Raw genomic sequence first — 22,930 nt, forward strand, 5'->3', positions numbered from 1 at the left:
TTATAGTCTCATTGCAAACCCTTCCAAAACCACTCCCACGCAGGTTATGACTGATTCTGGTGGAGGAAGTTCCATAGAATTGGAATCTGGACGATGCCAGGCTGGCATCATTGAGGTTGTTTGAGAAATTGAAAATGGCCGCCAAAAATACCCAAACCTATAATTGACCCTAATTTGGTCAATTCTAAACCCATTTTGTCATGGAATATATCAAATATAGGGTTCTCAATGTCAAGGAATTGATTTATGACAATAAAGACGTTGTAGGAATTACATACGAGGGGATTGTTTGACTTCCTGGTTGAAAATTGTGTTCTTGTGTTGCCATGTAAATGTCATTTACTCAGTAAAGATAACTTTGTAGAGTAAAACATACTGTGTTCATGTACTCAAATTTCCTCCCATATCTGTACCAAGATTGTTTGACTCAATAAAATGAAAACTAACAACCTGGTGGTTGGCACAAATTCATTCCTTGACTCCGAAAACCCTTTATTTAATATGCTACGCAGTAAAATTGGTTTCTTTTTTAGGACCAATTATAGGTTTGGGTATTTTCTGCGGCCATCTTGAATTTCTCCAAAACCTGAATGATGCCAGATTATGATTCTATGGAACTTCCTCCACCAGAATTAGTCATCACCTGCTTAAACTATTATACGTACAAGTGCAGACTTACACATACTGTACATATGGTGAAGTTGCTCTGTTTTCACCGTCTTTTTCATGAGCCACGAACCAAAAGATCCGGGGGCTTGTCCAGGATCAGCTCTGCTGTCTCCTCATAGGACCAAATGTAAACTAGTAGTTTACATTACTGAATACATCTGTCCATATAGTTCAGTGGTTCTCGTCCCCCTTTCTCTTATTGCTGAAATCCCCCCTTATGTCCGACTGCAACATTTTGCTTAAGAACTATTTAAAAACATCTATAAATCATAATGATGGAATAAATTAGTGAAAACACACATTTAAAAAAATCTCATTTTGTAAATAAGTGGAAAGAAACAATATTTAATGCAGTGTTTTTTTTTCTAGAATTAGTTTTTGATTATGTTTGAGCTCCGATTAAAAATAGTTTTTTACTGAATTTTAGTTGAACTAAAGTGAAAGTATAGAAATACAGTCGCTTAATATTGTGTGTTGTTTTAATAAGAAAAAAGAAAACAAAAGAAGAATTAAAAAAATTTCAAAAAACACAAGGGGTCACGACCCCAAGGTTGAAAAACACTGATTTAGCGCCTCATGAATAGATTTATTTCTATAGTTTTAATCATTTCTGGTCATCTCACACCTGGGGTCAGACCAAGACTGACACTGTCTCAAGTACCCCCTGTAGTGCCATTGTGTACCCCGTACCCCAGTTTGAGAAACACTGATAGTGTGTATAACTATTTGTGTTATTTAAAGTCCTTTGATTGGTGAAAGATTGCGTTCTAGAGGTGGTGATATTTCCTTCAGTGTAAAATTCATTTTGTGCTGCTTTTATTTCTAGTTTCCTTGAACACGTTTTGATTGGTTGGTGCGTCCGAGGCCTTCCCTGGTTCTTCAATCTTTGTCGGCGAGTTAAACCTCCATCTTAAATAATCAGAAGGTGAATGAATGTGCGTACGCCGCCGCCCCCCTCCCCCCCCCTCCGCTGAAATGTCACGACTAATTAAAAACCAACGTTTTCTGTCGTGGCAGCGTAAAACGTAACAATAATTCAAGTGGTGTCAGGAAACGTAGGCTAGTGACGGAGGTTTGAGTCTTTCCTCCTCTCCGTTCATCGTCTGATCCCATAAACACAGCGTGGATGGTGTTCCAAAGCCACGGGTTGCCAGGTCAGATGGATGTTTCCCGGGAGAAACTGGGCAGATGCTCCAATGTGTTGGTTTTCTTCTCTGGTGAAAGATGATCAGGCTGGAGCTGAGAATGAATCAGAACCAGAGATAGAGACTCATTAACGCCATAAACCCTGAATATGAACAGAATTTAAATATAGAAATTACAATATGGTGATAAATCTAAAACAGTGATTACGTCACTTTAGTCCTCCCTTTTCTCTTATTTCTGAAGCCCCACCCACAACGATTTGCTTAAAAAACTATTTAAAAACATTAATAGATCATAATGATGGAATGAATGAGTGATAACACACATTTCAGAGAATCTCATTCTGTAAATAAGTGGAAACAAACAGTAAACACAATTACAGGATTAAGGTCCATTTTTTCCAGTGTTTAGTGCAGACGTGGATCTGGTAGCTCCCCAAAATAAACACACAAAAATACACAAAATGACAGTAAAATACACACAAAAACTGACTAAAATATTCTAAATCACTCTAAAAACACAAGGACTACAAAAATAGTCAAAAATCTATTAAACAACAAAAATAAAAAATAAAAACCATTTAAAAAATCTTATTTGGACAGGCCATTTTCATTGTACATTTCCTTATGTTAAAGTTGTTAAAGCATCTGCACACAGTTGCTCAGCAACCACGTCATTGTTTAGTAACTAACTGTAAGTAACTGTCATTATTGCACAATGTTACAGTAAATTATATATTTAAAAAACCATTTATTTTGAAATGTGAGACTAATTACAATCATCAAATCATACTTATTATGTGTTAAAATTCACATATCTCATTTAATATGTCATATCTCAGTGGTACCACGCACGTATCCTATGCATTATATCTCATATCATTTATTGCATATGATATTTCACATATCTCATATAATTATGTTTTAATTATTTACTTTAATCTCATATCTTTCTTATATCTCCTCATATTTCATATTAAATTATATACATTTTTATTGTTTATTTATCAAATCATCTCATATCGTCATTCATATCTCATCTCTAATTATTTTCTCACATATCTCATTTCATCTCATATCGTCATCCTTCTCATTTCTCATCAGATCCCATATTATTCCTCATTTATACTGTATATATTTTTTTCTTATTATTTAAGCTTTTTAAATGTTTTCATTTCCGTGATTCTTAGATTAACTGTATCTGAATATTAATGACTTAATATTTCTCTCAGCAGGAAGGTGTGAAGGAGGCATTTTTAAACCCTGGTCAGATTTATTGTTTTAATAAAGCACAACGTGGTCCGTGGACCCTGTAAAGGTCAGTAAAAGGTTCCTGGTAACAGTCAACATTCATCTATTTATTACAACATCATGAAGATTTAAAGAGAGATTTAACATTTTTAGTTCAAAAAAGAAGATTAAAACAGATTTAAGTTACAATAGAATTAGAAAAAAAATTGATTTAATTTGGGAAACAAACATTTTAATTATTATTATTATTATTATTTTAAATATACATATATATATTTTATAGGGAAACATTATTTATTTTTAATTTTTTTAATGAATTATAATAAAAATGTTATAATTTCTAAAATACAAACAAACCCAAAGAAACTTTGTATAAAATACATTATTAAAATCAAATCAAACATGAGTTCTGAAGAAAACTCATGTTTGGAAAAAACACCACATCAATGACAATACATTTAAAATAAATATTGATTGACATTAAGGTACATTTTTTTCTAGTGCAGACGTGGAACTGGCACAAAAATACACAAAAACAGACTAAAATAATCAAAATCACTCCAAGAAACACAAAATAACTACAAAAATAGCCAGAAATCTATGAAAGAACAGCAAAAATACAAAAAATAAAAACCATTATGAAAAACTATTTTCATTAAATTTACATTTTCCCATGTTTTTATACATTTTTTTTTTAAAAAACAAATGTTACCATTTATTCTGAAATGTGAGACTAATTACAATCATCAAATCCTACTTATTATGAGTTAAATTAAAGACTTTTGAAACACTGATTTAAGATATTTTAAAGACAATTAAGTTTAGATTCATGAATTTCATGCCTTTTAAGACTTTTTTATGATCCGTGGGAACCTGGTGTAAAAAAAAAAACAACACAAAAACCCTGAAAAATGTGTTTTCTGATGTGATTAATAAATGCTAATTAGAGGAAATGTTATGACTGAAGATTAAAACGTGTGTCACTCACTGCTTGGAGGTGTTTACTGTTCGCTGCCATGTTCACGTTGTGTCGCCTCAGTTCTGATTTTATTAAAGCTGAAAAACAGGAAGTCACAAAGTCAGGAAAAACCACGAGATCATTGTTCACCGTCTTCATGTTTTAATCACAAATAAAAGTGGTGACATTGGATTTTAAAAACCACGGAAATTGATTAAAAGTTTCAAATTGGGGGTAATGGAATTTAAAAATGTAGAGAAAAATAGTTTAAACTGTCAAATAATGGGCATTACAAATCATGGATTTGGTTAAATTGGCAAAAATAAGCATGAAATATGGTAAAAAGAAGTTAAAAGTGTCAATAATGGGTCAACATATGTGACATTAGGTGTAAAAGTGGTAGAAATGGTTTATAAGTGCTGAACATGTCTGGAAAGTAGAAAAAATGTGTAGAAAAGTCATTAAAATGTGAGAAAAAGTGTCAGAAATGGGAGAAATGTAGCAAAAATACATTAAAAGGAGCAAAAATATGGCAAGAAAAAGTGATAAAAATAAGTTAAAATATGGAAAGTTTGGTGGAGTTGCAGACAAATAGTAAAAAATGATCTCAATTTGTTAAAAAAAATTAATTATTGGTTTCTGAAAGGCATCTGGCGACCCCCTCCCAGTGTCTCGTGACCCCAAATGGGGTCCCAACCACAAAGTTGAGAACCCCTATTTGAAAGAGTAACCATTATTGTGGGCGGAGCTCCTGGAGTAGTTAAGACACGCCCAGTCACTCTTAAAGAGCCAACCTCTGCTCTCAGCCAATAGGATCGTAGTAGCTGAGTTCCACCCATAGAGGGCAGTCACTCACACACGTTTACAACTAAACACAACATTTAAAAAACTTTGACTAAAATGTGAAGAGTTGGACTAAAATTAGCAGAAAAAGTGGTTTTGAGGTTTAGTCCCTCTTTAATAATGACAGCACACACACACACACACGCACACGCACACACACACACACACTGCGCTGGTCGTACCTGTCAGGAGAGTTCCGAGGAAGATCCAGGTGCACAGAAAGAGATTTCCAGCCAGTGGTTTATAATCTGTGGTTAGCTTCCCCTGAATCAGAGTGAAAATGATCCCAAATATCTGAAAACACACACACACACACACACACAAACACACACACTTCCTATCAAACTTGAACAAAATTCAAAAAACATTTTTGATATTTATGCGTTTTCCAGAGAAAAGAAGACATTTGGTTGTCAAAGATGTAAAGATAAAAAGAAGCGTTGCAGGCAAAAGCTTTGATTATAAAACTTTAATTATGTCAGTAATGCTCAACACTAGGAGGCGGAGTCACTAAAGGTTTAGTTGTATTAAAACGTGTGCAAACATCACGCGCTAATAAGTCGTGCAAACCCCAGGGAATCAGGAGTGCGCGTCTGCTGCGCTCCCCAATCCCCTCAATCCATTCAGCGCGAATATGTAAAGTAGGCGGAGCAAAAAAATTGGGAGGAGGAACTGCCAATAAATTAATGCAGTGGACGCAATGCAATTCATCAAACCAGGAACTGTTTGCGGTGATTGTTATATCACCGGAAAATAGTACGACTGACAAGCAGGTGCAAACACACACGCAGAGATCAGCTGCAGTAAATGTTGACACTAAACACAGCGGAGATGGAAAAAAGGCTCCAGTTAAACTTTCTAGTATAAGAAAATAATTCAAATAAAACAATTGTCAATATTAACATCCACTGAATGAGAAAATGCAGAGTAACGTGTGTGTGTGAGAGAAAAATGTGCACCGCGGCGGCGCGTATGGAGTCTAGTGGCTGCGATGCAGAGGGTCGCTGTGTGCGGAGATGATATGACCCTGGATAAATAAAGCTTCTGCTCCAGTTTGTGTCTTCCATATTTTAACCGTCAAAGTCTCGTGTCACGTCGATGTCAGGCCAGAATCAATGTGTAATTTATATCACTGATAACACAACGATGACATATGAGAGTGTGGCTCAGACCTGCTGGATGATGGTCAGTAGATGATCTTTAAATGGTGCTGATCAACAGATCAATAGGACGGTTTCTGTCTAAATCTGCCTATTTTTCATGCATCAGATAAAGATTAAAGGACCTGACAGAGGCCCCACATTAAATGAGGAGGAAAAAATATCATTAGGTTTTCAAGTTGTTTTAAAAAAACAACTTTTTATTTGTTTAGTTTTTTACATTATTAAATGTTTGTGCAGCAGACAGAGAAGTCCATCTGCCTCCAATTTCACTTCCTCAGACGTTTGTGTGCTTGTGCGCACTGACGACTCTACATTAAACAAACAAAACACTCATTTAAATATGGGCGGTCTGCACCACTTCTGCACGTGCACTAATCATTGCTGCAATCTTAGTGAAATCCACGCAGCAGGTGAGGAAACTGTGTCACTAAAGAATTTAGAGAAGCAACTGAATTAGCACCCTTTATTTCAGATCTTAGTGACTCCGCCCCTTTATGACTTAAAATTTTAATTATTCCCCCAGAAAACCTTAAAAAGGGGGAACTTTTTAACCCTTTTTACTTATTTTTCTTTGGCTATTTTGCAACTTTCTTTGTCCCATTTTTGACACTTTTTTCAGATTTTAGCTTCCTTTTGCCAATAAATATCCTAGTTTAGTTCTTTTAGACACTTTTATCCAATTTTTGTCCTTTCTTTAGCCATTTTTCTTTAAATTAATCTACCTTTTGCCTAAGTACAAGGAGTAATATACCTGTTGATGGTCACATGACATGACGTTTGAACCGGATATGAAAGTGTGCAAATACCCGCCTCAGTACGAGGCGTGAAGCCCGACCAGCAGTAGCTACACTCACAGACTTTATCTCTTTATCTCAATGACTTTTTCCTCCTGTAAAGTTAGCAGAGGGACGATGCCCTGCACACACACACACACACACACACACACACACACACACACACACACACACACACACACACACACACACACACACACACACACACACACCTGTGCAAATGCATTGAGAAGTCCTGATGATGTCCCCTCAGACTCTGGGTAAGTGATCTCTACTCCAAACTCAAAGCCCAGCGGCAAATATCCCGTCATAAAGAAGCTGGAACACAGAAAACACACAGTTTAAAGTCACCGTAAACACACACACACACACGGACAGGCAAGGCAGGCCTCACCCCAGCACTCCAGCAGTGAAGAAGACCAGGTAGATGTTGTTGAGGTTCAGGGTGAAGGTGAACACCACCATTCCCACCAATGAGAGCGCGTACACGCTGAGGGTGGTCATCCTAGCACACGCACAAAAAACACACAAAAACACACTGAAACAAGAGCAATCGCACACGTTTGATCAAACAATCAAAAAACAATTGACAGAGAAATAAACCATGACCTGAAACAGACGCACGTTAAAGGACAGAAAATAACTCCAAAAAGAGTCAGAATGTCTCTAAAAACACAGACAAAATTAAAAAAACACACAAAATTCCTAAAAAATACACAAAATCACTCCAAGTAACATCTGCAATGATAAAGAAATTCATCAAGAAACTGATAAAATTACAAAAAACCACACAAAATTTCTAAAAACATGAAAAATTACAACAAAATTGCACAAACTAACAAAAACTAAAAATGCCTCAAAAACACTAAACCAAGAGTCCAGTCGCACACGTTTGATCAAACAATCAAAGAACAATCGACACAGAGAAATAAACCATGACCTGAAACAGACGCACGTTAAAGATTCATGACATTTGCACTTTTTTGTGGGTTGAAAACAATCATGTCGTTGACAGCAAAAATACACAAAAGGACACACAATACACATAAAATAACTCCAAAAATAACAAAAAATAGACAGACAAAATGAGAAAAAACACACAAAATGCATAAAAACAACTAAAATACACAATCTAATGACAAAAACTAAATATGACTTCAAAAAACACGAGTGAAATATACAATAAAAAATGCATCAAAAACACAAAAAACAAACGTCTCGTACGTCAGTGAGAACAACATGGTGTTACAGTTCAACTGGTGATCATGTCATCTCGTGGCTGTTATCTGATTCTAAGGACAGATATTTTATTCCTGTCAGTGTTACGATAGGACACACCCACAGGTCCTTACTTGTACGTCTTGGTGTGGTCCAGCCACAGGCCACAGAGGATGGAGCCCACCATCCCAGAGACCACCAGAGTCAGACCGATTCTCCCAGTGTTCAGCTCCTGATTCTGTATGAAGAATTCAAGATTTCATTTATTCAATACATATGACATCAGAGTCCGATATCGGCAACTGGCAGCGGCCCATGTTCTCATTTTGTGTAGTTTGTGTACAAAATAAATCAAAAACACACGAAAGAGACAAAAATACACAATTTAATGACAAAAACTAGAAATGACAAAAGACACAAAATTACTGAAAAAAAGACAAAAAAAAATGCCCCAAAAACACACAAAAGACAAAATGACTCCAAGAAACATCCACATTTACAAAAATAAATATAAAACATAAAAACAATAATGAACGATTCATTAAACACAATGAAAATACACAAAAGAAATACACACAAAGTGATTCCATGAAGAGACAAAAATAGACAGAATGACTCTAAAAACACACAAAAAGCTTAAAAACACACAAAATAACAAAAATATATACAATATTATAATAACAACACATCAATATACTTAATATTGGTAACTAGCTGTGGCCCTCGGTTTCATTTTGTGTGGTTCCTAAAATGAACTAAAATAAAACCCTAACCCTATACAAACTGCCTCAAAAAGCACACAAAATGACAAAAATACACAAAATAATAACAATGACTCCAAAAGACACACAAAATGCAACAAAAACATGTAACAATGACCAAAAATGGCTCCAAAACAACATACAGAATGAAAACAAAACAAAAGGACACCAAATGCACAGAAAATAAAAACACAAAAATAGACAAAAATAGACGGAATGACTAAAAAAAAAAGAAACACACAAAAGAAATGCCTCAAAAAGACACAAAATGACTCCAAGAAACATCCACAATTACAGAAACTGGTTACCAAAAAAACACAAAATGCCTAAAAACATGCAAAATGACGACAAAAATGCACAATCTAAAAACAAAAACAACAAATGACTCCAAAAGACACTTTTGCTGTCATTACTGGAAAGATACATAAAACACAAAACAAAAACACAAAAAAAAAAGACACAAAATGACTCCAAGAAACATCCACAATTAGAAACGATAAGAAAAAATAAATATAAAGAATGAAAACATTCCTGAATGATTCATGAAACACAATGAAAGTACACAAAAGAACATTAAATACACACAAAATTACTCTAAGAAGAGACAAAAAACAACAAAAATAGACAAAATAACAAACAATTCACTAAACACTTAAAATCAAGCCCCCCCAGGGATGGGTTTATATGACAAATGTATATGTGTAACAACATATACCAATAATAAATTAATAAATAATTAATAACATGCAAAATAACAATAAAAATGCAAATAAAAATGTCTCTTAAAATACAGAAAATAAGTCTAAAATAAATTGAAAATGAAAATATCTAAAAAAAAATGAATAAAAAAAGGTTGAAATGATCTTCCATGTTGCATCTCTAGTGTGTGTGTGTGTGTGTGTGTGTGTGTGTGTGTGTGTGTGTGTGTGTGTGTGACGGTCAGGTTTGTATTTTTCAACTGAATGTGATCATTTAAATATAATGTGTATTGAAATGAGGGCGTGGCGACCAGGAAACGTTCATTTATGCCTTTATAATGTAGACTTTATTATATATATATATACTGTATATATGAAAATATATTACTATATATAAATATGAAATATCAAACACATCATTATTAGTTATAATAGTAATTAAAAGTTTATATAAAGTATATTATGATAAACTCCTATTTATCTGATATGTTTTAGCTCCTAAATTATCAAACCAACTTCTTTAATATCATTTTATTGTTTATTTTTCATCAATTTATTGATGATATAAGTTAATTTGACTAATTTCTAATTATTTGCTCATTTATCATCTTTATTATTTATTTTAGTGTTCTTTATTGTGATCATTGTTATTTATTTAAATCTTTTTATTGTTTTTTATTTTAAGTCATTTTTAGTTGTTTTTCATTTATTATGTATTTATATTTTATTATTAACTTAATTATTCTGAATTCTTTTGTCCTTTTATTTATTTTGATGATTTCTTTTCCAACTGTGGGAACCAGCAGAGCTTCAAACTGCATGTGACTCCTGCAGTTAATCCGTCACATGATCTGTGGATCACATGATCAACACGGCGTTCCCATAGGGTTGAAGCAACAGGTTCACAGCGCGGTCAGGAGAACACGTGGAATTCAATATTTTAAAACAAAAAAAGCTTTTTTCTGACATCCTCATCTTTAAAAGGGGCGTTACTTTAAATCCATTTTATTTGAGATTAATCATCTTTAAGATGACTATAATAATAATAATAATAATAATAATAAATGTTCCTGGATAACAGTGGATATTATTCAGATGAATAAATAAATGTGGTTATCACAGATTCATAGAACAATGGACCATCATTTTACTGAAATGGTTGAGAACCACTGGTTTACGCACGTTTATCTTTTCTCAGACAACAATAACTGTTGGTAGAAGGAAAGGAATTCACTGTAACTAAGAGACGTGTGTGTGTGTGTGTGTGTGCGCTCACAGAGTTATGGTGCAAAGCAGGAATGCATGAAAGCAGCTAATGAACTCAGACAATGAACGCTCCTCTTTTCCCCTCACTGGACTTCTCTGAATCTCTCATTCCACGTTTGAGAAAATAAGTAAAAAAGTCTGGAATTTAACCCCCTGCCTCTCGAGAGACGACGCAAACCGACACTGGAAACCAAGCATGACTTAGCATAACAACAACAACAACAATAAAAAGCTTCCTAACATTAAAAAAATCAATAAAAAGTGAGTTAAACCTTTAAAATTCAAAACAAACAAGTTGAAACTGGTGGGTCTAAGTAAACACACAAAATACACTGATTTAATGCAAAAACACACATGACCAGGAGAAATACGTAGAAAGGACTTTAAAGTGACAACAGAAACGCACAAAAACACACAAAAGTAGAGAAAAATATACAAAACAGTAAAATTACACAGAAATGACTTGAAAATCACACACAATAATTCCAAAAACACACAAAACAACAACAGAAACACATAAAAGTAGAGAAAAATATTTTAAAAAACAGAAAAAATACAGAAATGACTTCAAAAAGACAACAGAAACATACAAAACCACAACAAAAACTCACAAAAGTAGAGAAAAGTTTACAAAACAAAATACAAAAAAAAAAAATCATACACAATAATTCCAAAGACACACAAAAGTAGAGAAAAATATACAAAACAGTAAAATTACACAGAAATGACTTCAAAATCATACACAATAATTCCATAAACACACAAAACGAAGGAAGCATTAGTTTGTTTCCTGTGTTAATCCTGATTGGTCATTTAATGTTGATCATGTGACCCTCAGATCAGACACAAACACCCCCGTCCTCCACCTCCCAATGGTTTATTCCGACCGATGTTTTTACTGTTTACGTAATATAAACCACTGCTGCTCATTCTACTTTATTTTATATCTGATAATGAGTTAAGAAAAGTTATGATTGATAAATATCTATGATTACCTATAAATAAATCATAGAACTAACAGATTATTTTAGTGTAATAATCACAATAGTTACAGTACTGTGTAATGGGACCAGCTTTGTCTGTGAACATGTGAAATATAATTAAAAATGATTGCGTTTGATGGATGAATATTAGCATTAGTTTAATACTAACGTTTATTTCATACGAGGTGTGACATGTTTTAAATCTGACCATAAGTAAATCAGTGGCTCTTTGTGGTTTGATGACAGTATTTTTTACTTGGTCTCTTCCTTTTATGAAGTCATTAACGTTAGCGCTTAGCCCAGTGTGAGTGGGCGTGTCGGTACCGGTGATGTGAGCGGTGCAAGCAGGGAGCCCCGCCCACACAGAGGAGAGGAACAATGTATTTTAATTGCTTAAATGAAACAATAGCGACGCTTTACAGTGAAGTCATTTATCTTTATCTGCTTTTTTCTTTCTGTCATCAATTATCTTTTTTATATTTTATTATTACAATTTAGTTATTTATTTATTTTTAGTATTTCTTCTTCTCCCACCCCTTCCAGATAAATAATTAATAATATCCATCCATCCATCTTCTACCGCTTATCCGTTGCCGGGTCGCGGGAGCAGCATCCTTAGCAGGGAGGCCCAGACTTCCCTCTCCCCGCCCACTTCATCCAACTCTTCCAGGGGATTCCGAGGCATTCCAAGGCCAGCTGAGAGACATAGTCCCTCCAGGGTGTCCTGGGTCTTCCTCAAGGTATTTTTCAGGAGGGACGTGCCCTGAACGCCTCCTTAGGGGGCATCCTAATTAGCTACCAGAGCCACCTTATCGGGCTCTTCTCAATGCGGAGGAGCAGCAGCTCTACTCTGAGCCCCTCCTGGATGACTGAGCTTCTCACCCACCTCTCAGGGAGAGCCCAACCACCCTGTAGAGAAAACACATTTCGGCCGCTTGTGCCCGCGATCTTGTTCTTTTGGTCACGACCCAAAGCTCATGACCACCGGTGAGGGTAGGAACGTAGATCAACCAGTAAATTGATTGAATTTTTACCACGACAAATCAGTGCAGACTCTGCATCACTGCAGACTAAGCGTGTGAATCTCCATCACCGACAACACTGATACACTACCACAGATACGATACATTAGCGATACATTGAATCCCCTGGCGGTATGATGTGATACGGTTCACCCCTGATGGCGATTCAATTCTACACATTGGGATATGATGTGATTCAACACGATGCAAAGAAATTATACCAAAAATGTAAATAGTAAATAAGCAGCTGCATTTCAGTCTTACTAAAACTAGTACTAGAGACAGATGATTTGTTGTATGCTTTATAAGCAGCATTTTGCTAATAATCTCTACTAGAATTATACATCACTCATACAACTGATTTTTGGCCTCAAACAAATGCACAACAACAAAAAAGTTCTTTCCACCAGTAGCGTTGGGATTTAGACCCAGATTTAACATCAGGAACAGGAAGTGGTTCCTCACATTTAGAACCTGTTTATCACACTGTCACAACTTTAAACAGGAAACAGTGACATCATCACTCTCAATGAGTGACTTAAAGTGACACTTTCAATAGTAATGTTCTATCACGGATAGAAGGAGCCCCAGAGTCCCGCCTTGGACTAAGTTATTAGAGGTACTTTTCTTACCAGTTTGGCTCTGATTCCAATCTCCCTCATGGTGGGGGTGTGTCCATACCAGTGAAACTCTTGGTTTAGCAGCATTTTTACAGACCACCTGCAACTGGTCAAGTTTACTATCTTTCTACAACTGATTTAAAGTTGTAAAAATGTGCTCCTCGTTGTCACAGTCTGAGTTTGTAACCATGCTGAGATTGTAACCTAACCCTAACCCTAATCCAATAAACAAATAAAAGACGTGTCCGATGACTTTGAAAACAAAAATAAACAAATCTGAATTGGTGGAGTCCAACCCTCACTGGAAACGAGTTCAACTTACTGCCGGCAATGCGGACCAAGCTCTGACTCCAGTCGTACAGGGAATGGACAGCCCCTATTAGGGACCATACTTCAGGAGAACCCCCCACAGGAATCCCAGAGGGACACAGTCAAATGCCTTCTCCAGGTCCACAAAACACATGTGGACTGGTTGGACAAACTCCCATGCACCCTCAAGGACCCTGCTGAGGCCCACTCAGACTCAATGTCCCCTGCATCACCTGAGACATGGTTGAAGTTTTCCCGGAGGTGGGAGTTGACGGTAGACTCTGCCAGACGTTCCCAGCAGACCCTCACAATACGTTTGGGTCTACCAGGTCTAACCGGCATCTTTGTCCACCGTCGGAGCCAACTCATGACCAGGTGGTGATCAGTTGACAGTTCCGCCCCTCTTTTACCCGATTGTCCAAGACATGTGGCCCCAAGTCTGACGACACAACTACAAAGTCGATCATCGAACTGCAGCCTAGGGTGTCACTGTGCCAAGTTCACATATAGACACCCATATGCCTGAACATGGTGTTCCTTATGGACAATCTGTGACAAGCACAGAAGTCCAATAGCAAAGCACCGGTCAGGTTCCAATCAGGGGGGGGCCGTTCCTCCCAATCAGGAACCCTCCAGGTCTCACTGTCGTTGCCAACGTGAGTGTTGAAGTCCCCCAGCAAAACGAGGGAATCCTGAGAAGGAGCACTCTCCAGTAGTCCCTCTAAGGAATCCAAGAAGGGTGGATACTCTGAGCTGCTGGTTGGCCCATAGGTACAAACAACAGTCAGGATCCGTCCCCCCACCCCAAAGCGGAGGGAGGCTACCCTCTCGTCTACCAGAGTAAACTCCAACGTACAGAGACTGAGTCGGGGGGCAAGAAGTATAGCCACAATGGTAAGAGTTGCCTCTTACCATTGGCAACTCCAGAGTGGAAGATAGTCCAACTCCTGTCGAGAAGGCTGGTTCCAGAGCCCTTGCTATGTGTCGAGGTGAGACCGACTATATCTAGTCGGAACTTCTCAACCTCTCACACAAGCTTGAGCCCCTTCCTCGCCAGAGAGGTGACATTCCATGTTCCTAAAGCCAGCTTCTGTAGCCGGGGATCGGATCGCCAGTGCTCCCGCCTTGGAATACCCCCCGATCCACATCGCACTTGCCCCATACGGTCCCTCCTGGTGGTGAGCCTAAGGGAGGGCGGGCCCACGTCATCTTTTTGGGCTGTTTGCTTTGGGAGACCCTACCGGGGACATAAAGCTCCCGACAACATAGCTCCCAGGATCATTCGGGTACTTAAACCCTTCCACCACGTTAAGGTGGTGGTTCATGGAGGGGAACCGCCATGAACCACACAATATTATTTATATTATAAAAAAGTAAAAAATAGAATTTTATTTTTAATTTACACCCTGCCATATAAGCTATAGGGGAAACACTGAAATCACAACAAAGATTAAAAAATGTACAATAAAAATTCACAAAATGCCTTCAAAAGGAAACTAAAGTAACACGAAAAACAACTAAAAACCAAAGAAGGAAAAACATCTTCAGTAATATAAGAGATACACAGACGGATGCTGTACCTGGTAGCAGGCTGTGATCATCTGGTTGAGTAGAGTGGAGACAGAGTAGAAGGAGCCGGTCAGTATCCCTGCACACACACACACACACACACGCACACAGTGTTTAAATATCACAGAAATACCTCACATGCATGTTTTATCACATTTGCAGCTGAAAAAGGTGATGGAGGTAAACCTGCCGTAGCTGATGAGCAGCAGGACGAAGGCTTTGTTCTGGATCAGGTTCAGGATGGACTGTTTATAGGAGTAATCTTCAGGGGGGGAGTCGGGTAGGACGGCCTGGGCCTGACTGGGAGGAAGAGGAGGACGGTTTGTAATCACTGGAAGAAGAAGAAGATCTGAGCATTAACACAGGAAACAACATTTGCATGTTTTTATGATGAAGTTTTTGATTAAGTTATTTTTATTTAATATTCAGTGGATTTCTTTCTATTTTACAGCCAAACCACTGACATCAAAACTGATGATAACATAGCTCCACCCTTTACCCTTTGCGTTGCTACGTGCTAAGCTAACCCAAAGATGTTGGACTGGTCTCTGGTATTTTGAACGCTGTGCGATGATGGGGTTTAGGTCACAATTTAGGAGAAAAAATAGTGTTTTGTTAGGTGTAAAAGTTTATATTGATGGAGAATATATTACATTTATAAATCTCCAGGATGCAGGAGCCCATGAGTCTTCCTTGGGGAACTCCAAACACAATCCTACACCTCTAGTAATAAACATGGCATTGATTTCCTGCTGACTCAGATCTTTTAGTGTGAGTTGTGTGCAGCTCACCGATGACTGTGAGGATGAAGAGCACAGTGGAAGCTGCCGCCGTGCCGTAAAACATGACGCTGATGTTGTGACCCGTCAGGTCCACGTCATCGGGAGTGTAGGGAACCAGGACGGGAGGCAACAGGAAGCCGATGGCCGTGCCCAGCTGGGAAGGACAGAGGAGGAAACAGATTTAAACAAAAAGAATAACGTTTACATTTTCTATTGTCATTTAAAGTCGGGAGAGTTTTCACATTTCCTGTTTAAATTATGAGCTGTAACGCACAGAGTAACGAAGAGAGACACAGGATTGGCTCTTAAAGCTGCTCCTTTGTAGACAACTCAGGGATGGGGTCATCAGATGCCTTCAGGAAACTAAGAATATTTTTCTAACAATTTAAGCCCATTTTTGCCTATTTTTACCATTTTACTACACATAACTCACCATATTTTAACTTATTTTGATCCTTTTTTCCTGCCATATTTTTACTACATTACTCTCATTTCTGACACTTCTCCATCACATTTCAATGACTTTTCTGCACATTTTTTCCACTTTCCAGACATGTTCAGCACTAATAAACCCTTTCCACCACTTTTACACCTAATGTCACATATTTTGACCCATTATTGTCATTTTTAACCTCTTTTCACAATATTTCATGCTTATTTTTTTGCCAATTTAACCACATTCCCCGTTTGTCATGACGATTATTGGCCAGTTTAAACTAATTCTTCCTTCTAATTGTTACAATACAGTGGTCAAAAGTTTTCATTACAGTTTTCTGAATTTAATTCCAAAAAATATAATTCTTCATATAATGTACATAATATACAAATATTTTAAGTGCCATAAAACACAGTGACTGTACAATATATATATATTAAGTCATCTGTTGTTCTTTTAAAAATACTAGTATTAGTTTTCAGTGAAATGGTCCTAAACTTTTGATTACTTTAGGTTGGTTCTTCTTCACAAAGGGCTCTATTCTCCCGTCTGGACTTAAGCGCTTTTTTACGCACCTGCAGTTACCTCTCTCACCTCTCCCCTGTGCGTATTCTCTAGTCCAGGTTCCTGACACGCCCACCATGGGGAAATCACCCAATAGCATGTAGTGTGTGAATGAAGGCGGTCTTAAGCAAAGGATGCGGACTGGGTCAGAATGTCTTTATTTTTGGGCTGTCTAGAAATCACGGAACATGGAGTTTTCCAAACACTTGTAAATGTAATTGAAATCCATGAAAATGATAAAGTACAGGGGGAGAATAGCACACAGCTAATAACAGCGCCGCTGCGAGGCTTTTCTGACTTACGGGCATGGGAGAATAGAACCCAATGTAAATGGTGAAGCGACACTGCCCCCAGATATTCATGTATGCTACTGCATCAAAAATTAATTTACAACGTTAAACGATGCGTCAACGCAAACTTTTGTAGTGAACATTATCAATTATGTTACTAATCATTTTTGTAAATGTTGCACATATGGTGGTTGGTGCAAATGTCAATACGGTCTATTTATATAATTCTATTTTTTTTTGGTAAGAATCGCTAACTCTGCCTATGGTTTTCTGTGATTCCGACTTTATCCCTGGGGCCGAATTTAATGCTGTAAACCAGTGATTCTCAAACTTTTTGGCTGAAGTTCCTCTTTTCTCTTATTTAAAGCTGATATCTGGAGTTTCTGAGAAATCTATATTTATGTATCATTCTTTTGAAATGCATAAAAACCCCTAACTAGTCTTTTACTATATGCTCTACTGCTGGTGGTCATTCATATACATTCATGTATATAAGCCCCTCCTCCGTCCTATAGACCCCTATACAACTGGAAACGATCACCGAGTGCACCCAGCCAATAGGCTTCAACTTACTGTTTTTGAGACTGTCAATCAAAGTGAATGTGGAACTGTGCACGGAAACACGGCCGCGCGTCACAACAGCAAACAGGTAAATATGATTTTAGCTCTTAACTGATCCATAGACATATATCAATGTGACCTGATGTGACCTTGTTATGTTCAGCGATGCACGTGCAGAAAAGTAGAGGCGTGGCTTCTGGTAGATTGGCAGGGGCAGGGGCAGGAAGTGGAGCTGTTTAGGGCGGGACATCGAGACGTTTCTCAGAAACTGTATATCAGCTTTACGTCCACTTATGTCTGACTACAAAATTTTGCACAGAATTCTGTGAAAAACACAACTGTAGATCATAATGATGAATGAATGAGTGATAAGACATATTTTAAAGATTCCCATTTTGTAAATAAGTGAATGAAACAGTATTTAGTTCCTCCTGAATAGATGTATTTCTATAGTTTTTATCATTTATGGTTATCAAGGCTGATCCTTGTGTTTTCAGTTCATGTTCTAATTAACATCTTTTGTCATTTTGTTGTTGTTTGTTTCTTCTTTTTATTATTCAGTATATTTTTCTCTTATTTACTGTGTTTGTATTATGTCAATTAATCTCAGTGTGTGTGTTTTTGGTGTCGTTTGGTTGTTTACAAGTTCATTTTGTTTGTTTCTCTGTTGTTTTGGTATATTTTGCTCTTATTTTGTTGTCGTTTTGTGAGTTGCTGGTAATAATTAGTATGATTATCATTTATAATTAATAATAAACATCATTGTTTACTTCCCTCCCTCTCTAGGGCCCTCTGAAGGGCCGGATTTGGCCCCCGGGCCATAAGTTGGACACCTGTGCCTCTCACCTGGTTTCCCAGCACTGCGGCGGCGCACGCGGTGGAAACCTCGCGCGGTCCGAACCAAACGGAGGCGATGCGCGAGGGCAACCCGAGGATGAAGACCTGCGCCACGGAGCACACCACCTGCGCAGTCACGGTCACCGGGAACCGCTCCGGGCTCACGCTCGCGCACTTCAGCCACGCGCCGGCGCAGTTGAGTCCGGAGCCGAGCAGGGCGGTGACGCGCAGCCCGGTCCGGTCCAGCAGCCAGGTGGCGGGAAAGATGAGCGGAACGTAGGCCAGCATGTAGACGATGGACAGCAGGTCCACGCGCTCGTTGCTCACGCCGTAGTAGCGCGTGAACACGTTGGTGATGATGCTGTAGTGGATCCACTGGAAGGCGTTCAGCAGAGAGTACAGGCTGAACACCAGCAGCACGAGGAACCGGCGCCGGTACAGCCTGGTCTCCGGGGGGCCCTGCTCCCCCTGGTGCCCCCCCTCCGGCTCTCCTCCGTTGGGCAGCATCCTGTCCCTCTCATCCGCCTCTTCCTGGCTCCTCGTGTCAGTGTCAGCGCGCGCCTCCAGCGGATCCGGTTCAACGATGTCCTCGCGCAGGTGCTGCTGCTGCTGCACGAGCTCCCCGGCCACCATCTTAAATATCTATAATACTATTATAGATATATCTATAATACTACTAACCATCTATTATAGATATCTATGGCCAGCTCACGTGGACCGTTTCCTCCCATCGATTCAAACCTGCGCGTGAGCGAGTGCGTGCGTGTCCCTTTTGTTCCGCTCTGACTCAGCCCTTCCGATGCTGAGCAGCCAATAGGAGAGCAGCGCGAGGCAGCAGCGATTCTCAGCTGGTGGGTCGGGACCCAAAAATGTCTCAAAATAAAGAAAAACTTAATGTCTCTGAAGTTGCACTTGTCTTTTATTTTGAAAGACAGGCATCACGTGTGTGTTTTCAACAGACATTAAAAAAACAACTAAATTTGATTGGTTGAATTCTAAAAAACAAAAGCAATTTATAAACAGTGCAATAATTCAATACTAATCACGTGGCAGCACTTTATTTGTTTTTAATGTGTGTTTTATACTGTTTTAATGTGTTTTTTATATTGTTTTTAATGTGTTTTATATTGTTTTTAATGTGTTTTATATTGTTTTTAATGTGTGTTTATGCTTTTATTTTTAAAGCCTAACTGTCAAGCCTTGTGTGGAAAATTTTGTTCTGTGTGCGTCTATGGTGTAAATGTATGAATGATATCTATCTATGACGGTGGGAATATGTGGGTCCCATGGTCAGACCACTTGAGAACCCCTGCAAGTCTAACCCACACATGGGCAACTGGTGGCCCACGGGCCACATACGGCCCTCGGCTTCATTGTAAACGGCCCCCACAGTAAAACGCATAAAGTGACTCCAAAAACCCAAGAGACGACAAAAAAAACACATTTACGCCGAACACACACAACATAAGTAGAAACACACAAAACAACAACAAAGACTTACAAAAGAACTTCAAAAACACAGAAGATTAAGAAACGCAAACAAAATAAATACAAAACGCACACAAAAATTCATAAAACAAAAAACACATGCACGAGATGAGAAAAAACTAACAAAATGATCACAAAAACTCACAAAACGACAACAAAAAGTATAAGAATAACAACAAAAACGCAACTGATAAGACATAACGCACAAGACAAGAAAAAAAAACACACAAAACGACTAAAACACAGAAGATAAAAAATACATACACAAAAATGCACAAAACAACAAAAACACACAAAAGAAATTCAAAAACACAAGAGGAGAAAAACTAACAAAAACACACAAAACGACAACAAAAATATGAAAACAACAACAGCAGCAGAACAAATGTTAATAATGTGGATCATCATATGTTTGTGACCCCTGTGGAGTTAAAGTGTCTCATTTCTATTAAACACATAAACATAGTGATTTATTTCTCTATACTTTGACTAATAGTTTATTTCTCTCTCTGTGTGTCTTCACTGTTGTATAAAAACATTTATTTATACAGTACGTGGTGAGATTTAACGTATAAATAAACCTGTTGAAGCTCAGGTGAGGCTCTGATACCCTCCATCTGCTGCTGGTCTTTATCTGCTCTAATCCAATCAGGCTGTGACCAGAGCCACAGCAGATACTGCTACACATCACATCCCATAATGACTCATTTCATCCACCAATCACATCTAAACATAAGATGAACCACCTCAGCTCTACTCTGAGCTCCTCACCCTCTGCTTTAGCTGCTGTCACTGAGCTTTGGAATAATAATGAACTTGTTCCGTCTCTTTTTTCCCGGTACGGCCCACTTTAGATCAAAGTGGGTCATATTTATACACCCACAGCCGAGAGTATTGTATCTATCGTGGTCCCGCCCACTTTAGTCATACTGAGCTTCATTATTTTTATAGAAATAAAATAACTATCATCAAAAAATTACATCAAAAATTGACACAAATGTATTCCCAGTATACACAAAATGACAAAATAAATACATTAAATTGACACAAAAATATGCAAAATGACAGAAAAATCAACAAAATGTGAACAAATAATCACAAAACAATAAAAAATACACAAAATGACAACAACAAAAAAACACGAGGACAAAAATATTACATAAAATATAAACAACACTCAAAATAATTCCCAATATACACAAGATGACAAAATAAATACATGAAATTAACACCAAAATGACAGAAAAATCGACAAAATGTGAACAAATAAACACAAAACAACAACAAAAATACACAAAGCGACTCCAAAATGCCATGAAGTGAGTCATCATCCAAAGAAAAGGATCTTTGAGACTCTGCTGCATCACCTTCTCAGGTTCCCGTTGCTACGGAAACGTAACATCAACACAAACCACCGCTTCTGTCACTAATTAAAATAGTGAGGATGAGGAGTGAAGGTGAGGATGGAGCGCTGCAGCAGCTCAACCTGAGGAGGGAGACATGGTGTCGGGTGGAGACGGGCCCTGAGCCGCCCTGGGGCCGCACTGAGAGGAGACACTACGGGGGACACCTACGGAGCAGCGCGGTTCTCCTCTCCGCCATGACCGGGAAACCGCAGCAGCAGCACAGAGCCGCCAGCAGGGGGCGCCTCCCCCCACCCACACCCGTAGAGAGACGACACTACGAAGAAAGCTGTGAGAAAAGTTTCCTCTACTATCCTTTAAAAAAAATGCTGGGAACGTTGGGAACGCTGGGAACACTGGGGGTCGGATTCACTAAAAGTTTAGGGGTATTAAAACGTGTGCAAACGTCACTCCACGCGCTAATAAGGAGTTCAAACTCCAGGGAATCAGGACTGTACCTCATAATGCACCGATTATCCATTCGGCGCGTTTCCCTCTGATGAATATGTAAAGTAGGCAGATCTCATAAGAGGCGCAAAGAAATGGGAGGAGGAAATGCAAATAAATGAATGCAGTGGGAGCAATATGCATTTCATCAAACCAGGAACAGTTAGCGGTGATTAGTACGACTGACAAGCAGGTGCAAACACACACGCAGAGATCAGCTGCAGTAAATGTTGACACTAAACACAGCGGAGATGGAAAAAAGGCTCCAGTTTAACTTTCTAGTATAAGAAAATAATTGAAATAAAACAACTGTGTGCGTGTGCGTGTGCGTGTGCGTGTGCGTGTGCGTGTGCGTGTGTGTGTGTGCGTGCGCGTGCGCAGAGATCTATGAGCTCCTGTGTTTTCTCCTCCATGTTACGACCGTTAAACTCTGGTGTCGCGTCAGACCAGAATCAGCTGATCAGATGCATCATTTACACAGCGATGTCACAATGTTCACAAATGACAGTGTGTGTAACTCAGGAGGTCAAAGCTGTTGGATGATGGTCAGTAGATCATCTTCATATGGTGCTGATCGACTGATTGACAGACTGTGTTGCTGTATTAACTCAGATCAATGGTATCAACAGATCAATTGGACGGTTTCTGTCTAAAACTGCCTATTTTAAGAATAAAGGACCTCGCGGACCACCCACAATATATTGGGGGGGGGACACATAGGCTCTGTTAGTTTCTAAAGTAGTTTTTGTTTGTTTGTTTTTAAAACATTTTTATTTATTTATTTAGTTTTCTACATTGTTAAATATTTGTGCAGCAGACAGGGAAGTTCATCTGCCTCCAGTTGAACTTCTTT

General features: G+C 38.2%; 2 protein-coding genes across 2 annotated transcripts in view; one reads left to right on the forward strand and one right to left on the reverse strand.

The window, feature by feature from the left end:
* Positions 1-1,289: 1,289 nt before the first annotated feature.
* Positions 1,290-19,507, reverse strand: flvcr1 (FLVCR choline and heme transporter 1). The gene is made up of 10 exons (XM_028440560.1): positions 18,749-19,507; positions 16,061-16,205; positions 15,460-15,600; positions 15,281-15,348; positions 8,176-8,279; positions 7,218-7,328; positions 7,036-7,141; positions 5,049-5,160; positions 4,054-4,121; positions 1,290-1,908 (listed from the first exon to the last, which is right to left on the reverse strand). Exons 1-10 carry the CDS (start codon positions 19,370-19,372, stop codon positions 1,825-1,827), a joined length of 1,563 nt encoding a protein of 520 aa, XP_028296361.1. The 5' UTR covers positions 19,373-19,507; the 3' UTR covers positions 1,290-1,824.
* Positions 19,508-21,640: 2,133 nt separating this feature from the next.
* The window catches only part of spata45 (spermatogenesis associated 45), a 1,729-nt gene continuing 439 nt past the window's right edge, over positions 21,641-22,930 (forward strand). The window contains exon 1 of the mRNA XM_028440723.1: positions 21,641-21,921. Coding sequence (XP_028296524.1) covers positions 21,672-21,921 — 250 coding nt within the window. The 5' untranslated portion in view covers positions 21,641-21,671. The remainder of the gene's footprint in view (positions 21,922-22,930) is intronic.

The sequence above is a fragment of the Gouania willdenowi genome, assembly GCF_900634775.1.
Source record: "Gouania willdenowi chromosome 24 unlocalized genomic scaffold, fGouWil2.1 scaffold_320_arrow_ctg1, whole genome shotgun sequence".
NCBI lineage: Eukaryota > Metazoa > Chordata > Actinopteri > Blenniiformes > Gobiesocidae > Gouania > Gouania willdenowi.

Bases quoted from the DNA above. Each gene is read 5' to 3' on its own strand.
- flvcr1 (XM_028440560.1), bottom strand. From the start codon at position 19,372: ATGGTGGCCGGGGAGCTCGTGCAGCAGCAGCAGCACCTGCGCGAGGAC. The intron at 15,349-15,459 runs GCAGGTTTACCT...GTGTGTGTGCAG, and splicing joins CCTGCTGCTCATCAGCTACG to GGATACTGACCGGCTCCTTC. The intron at 1,909-4,053 runs GTGAGTGACACA...ATTCATTCTCAG, and splicing joins ACAGTAAACACCTCCAAGCA to CTCCAGCCTGATCATCTTTC.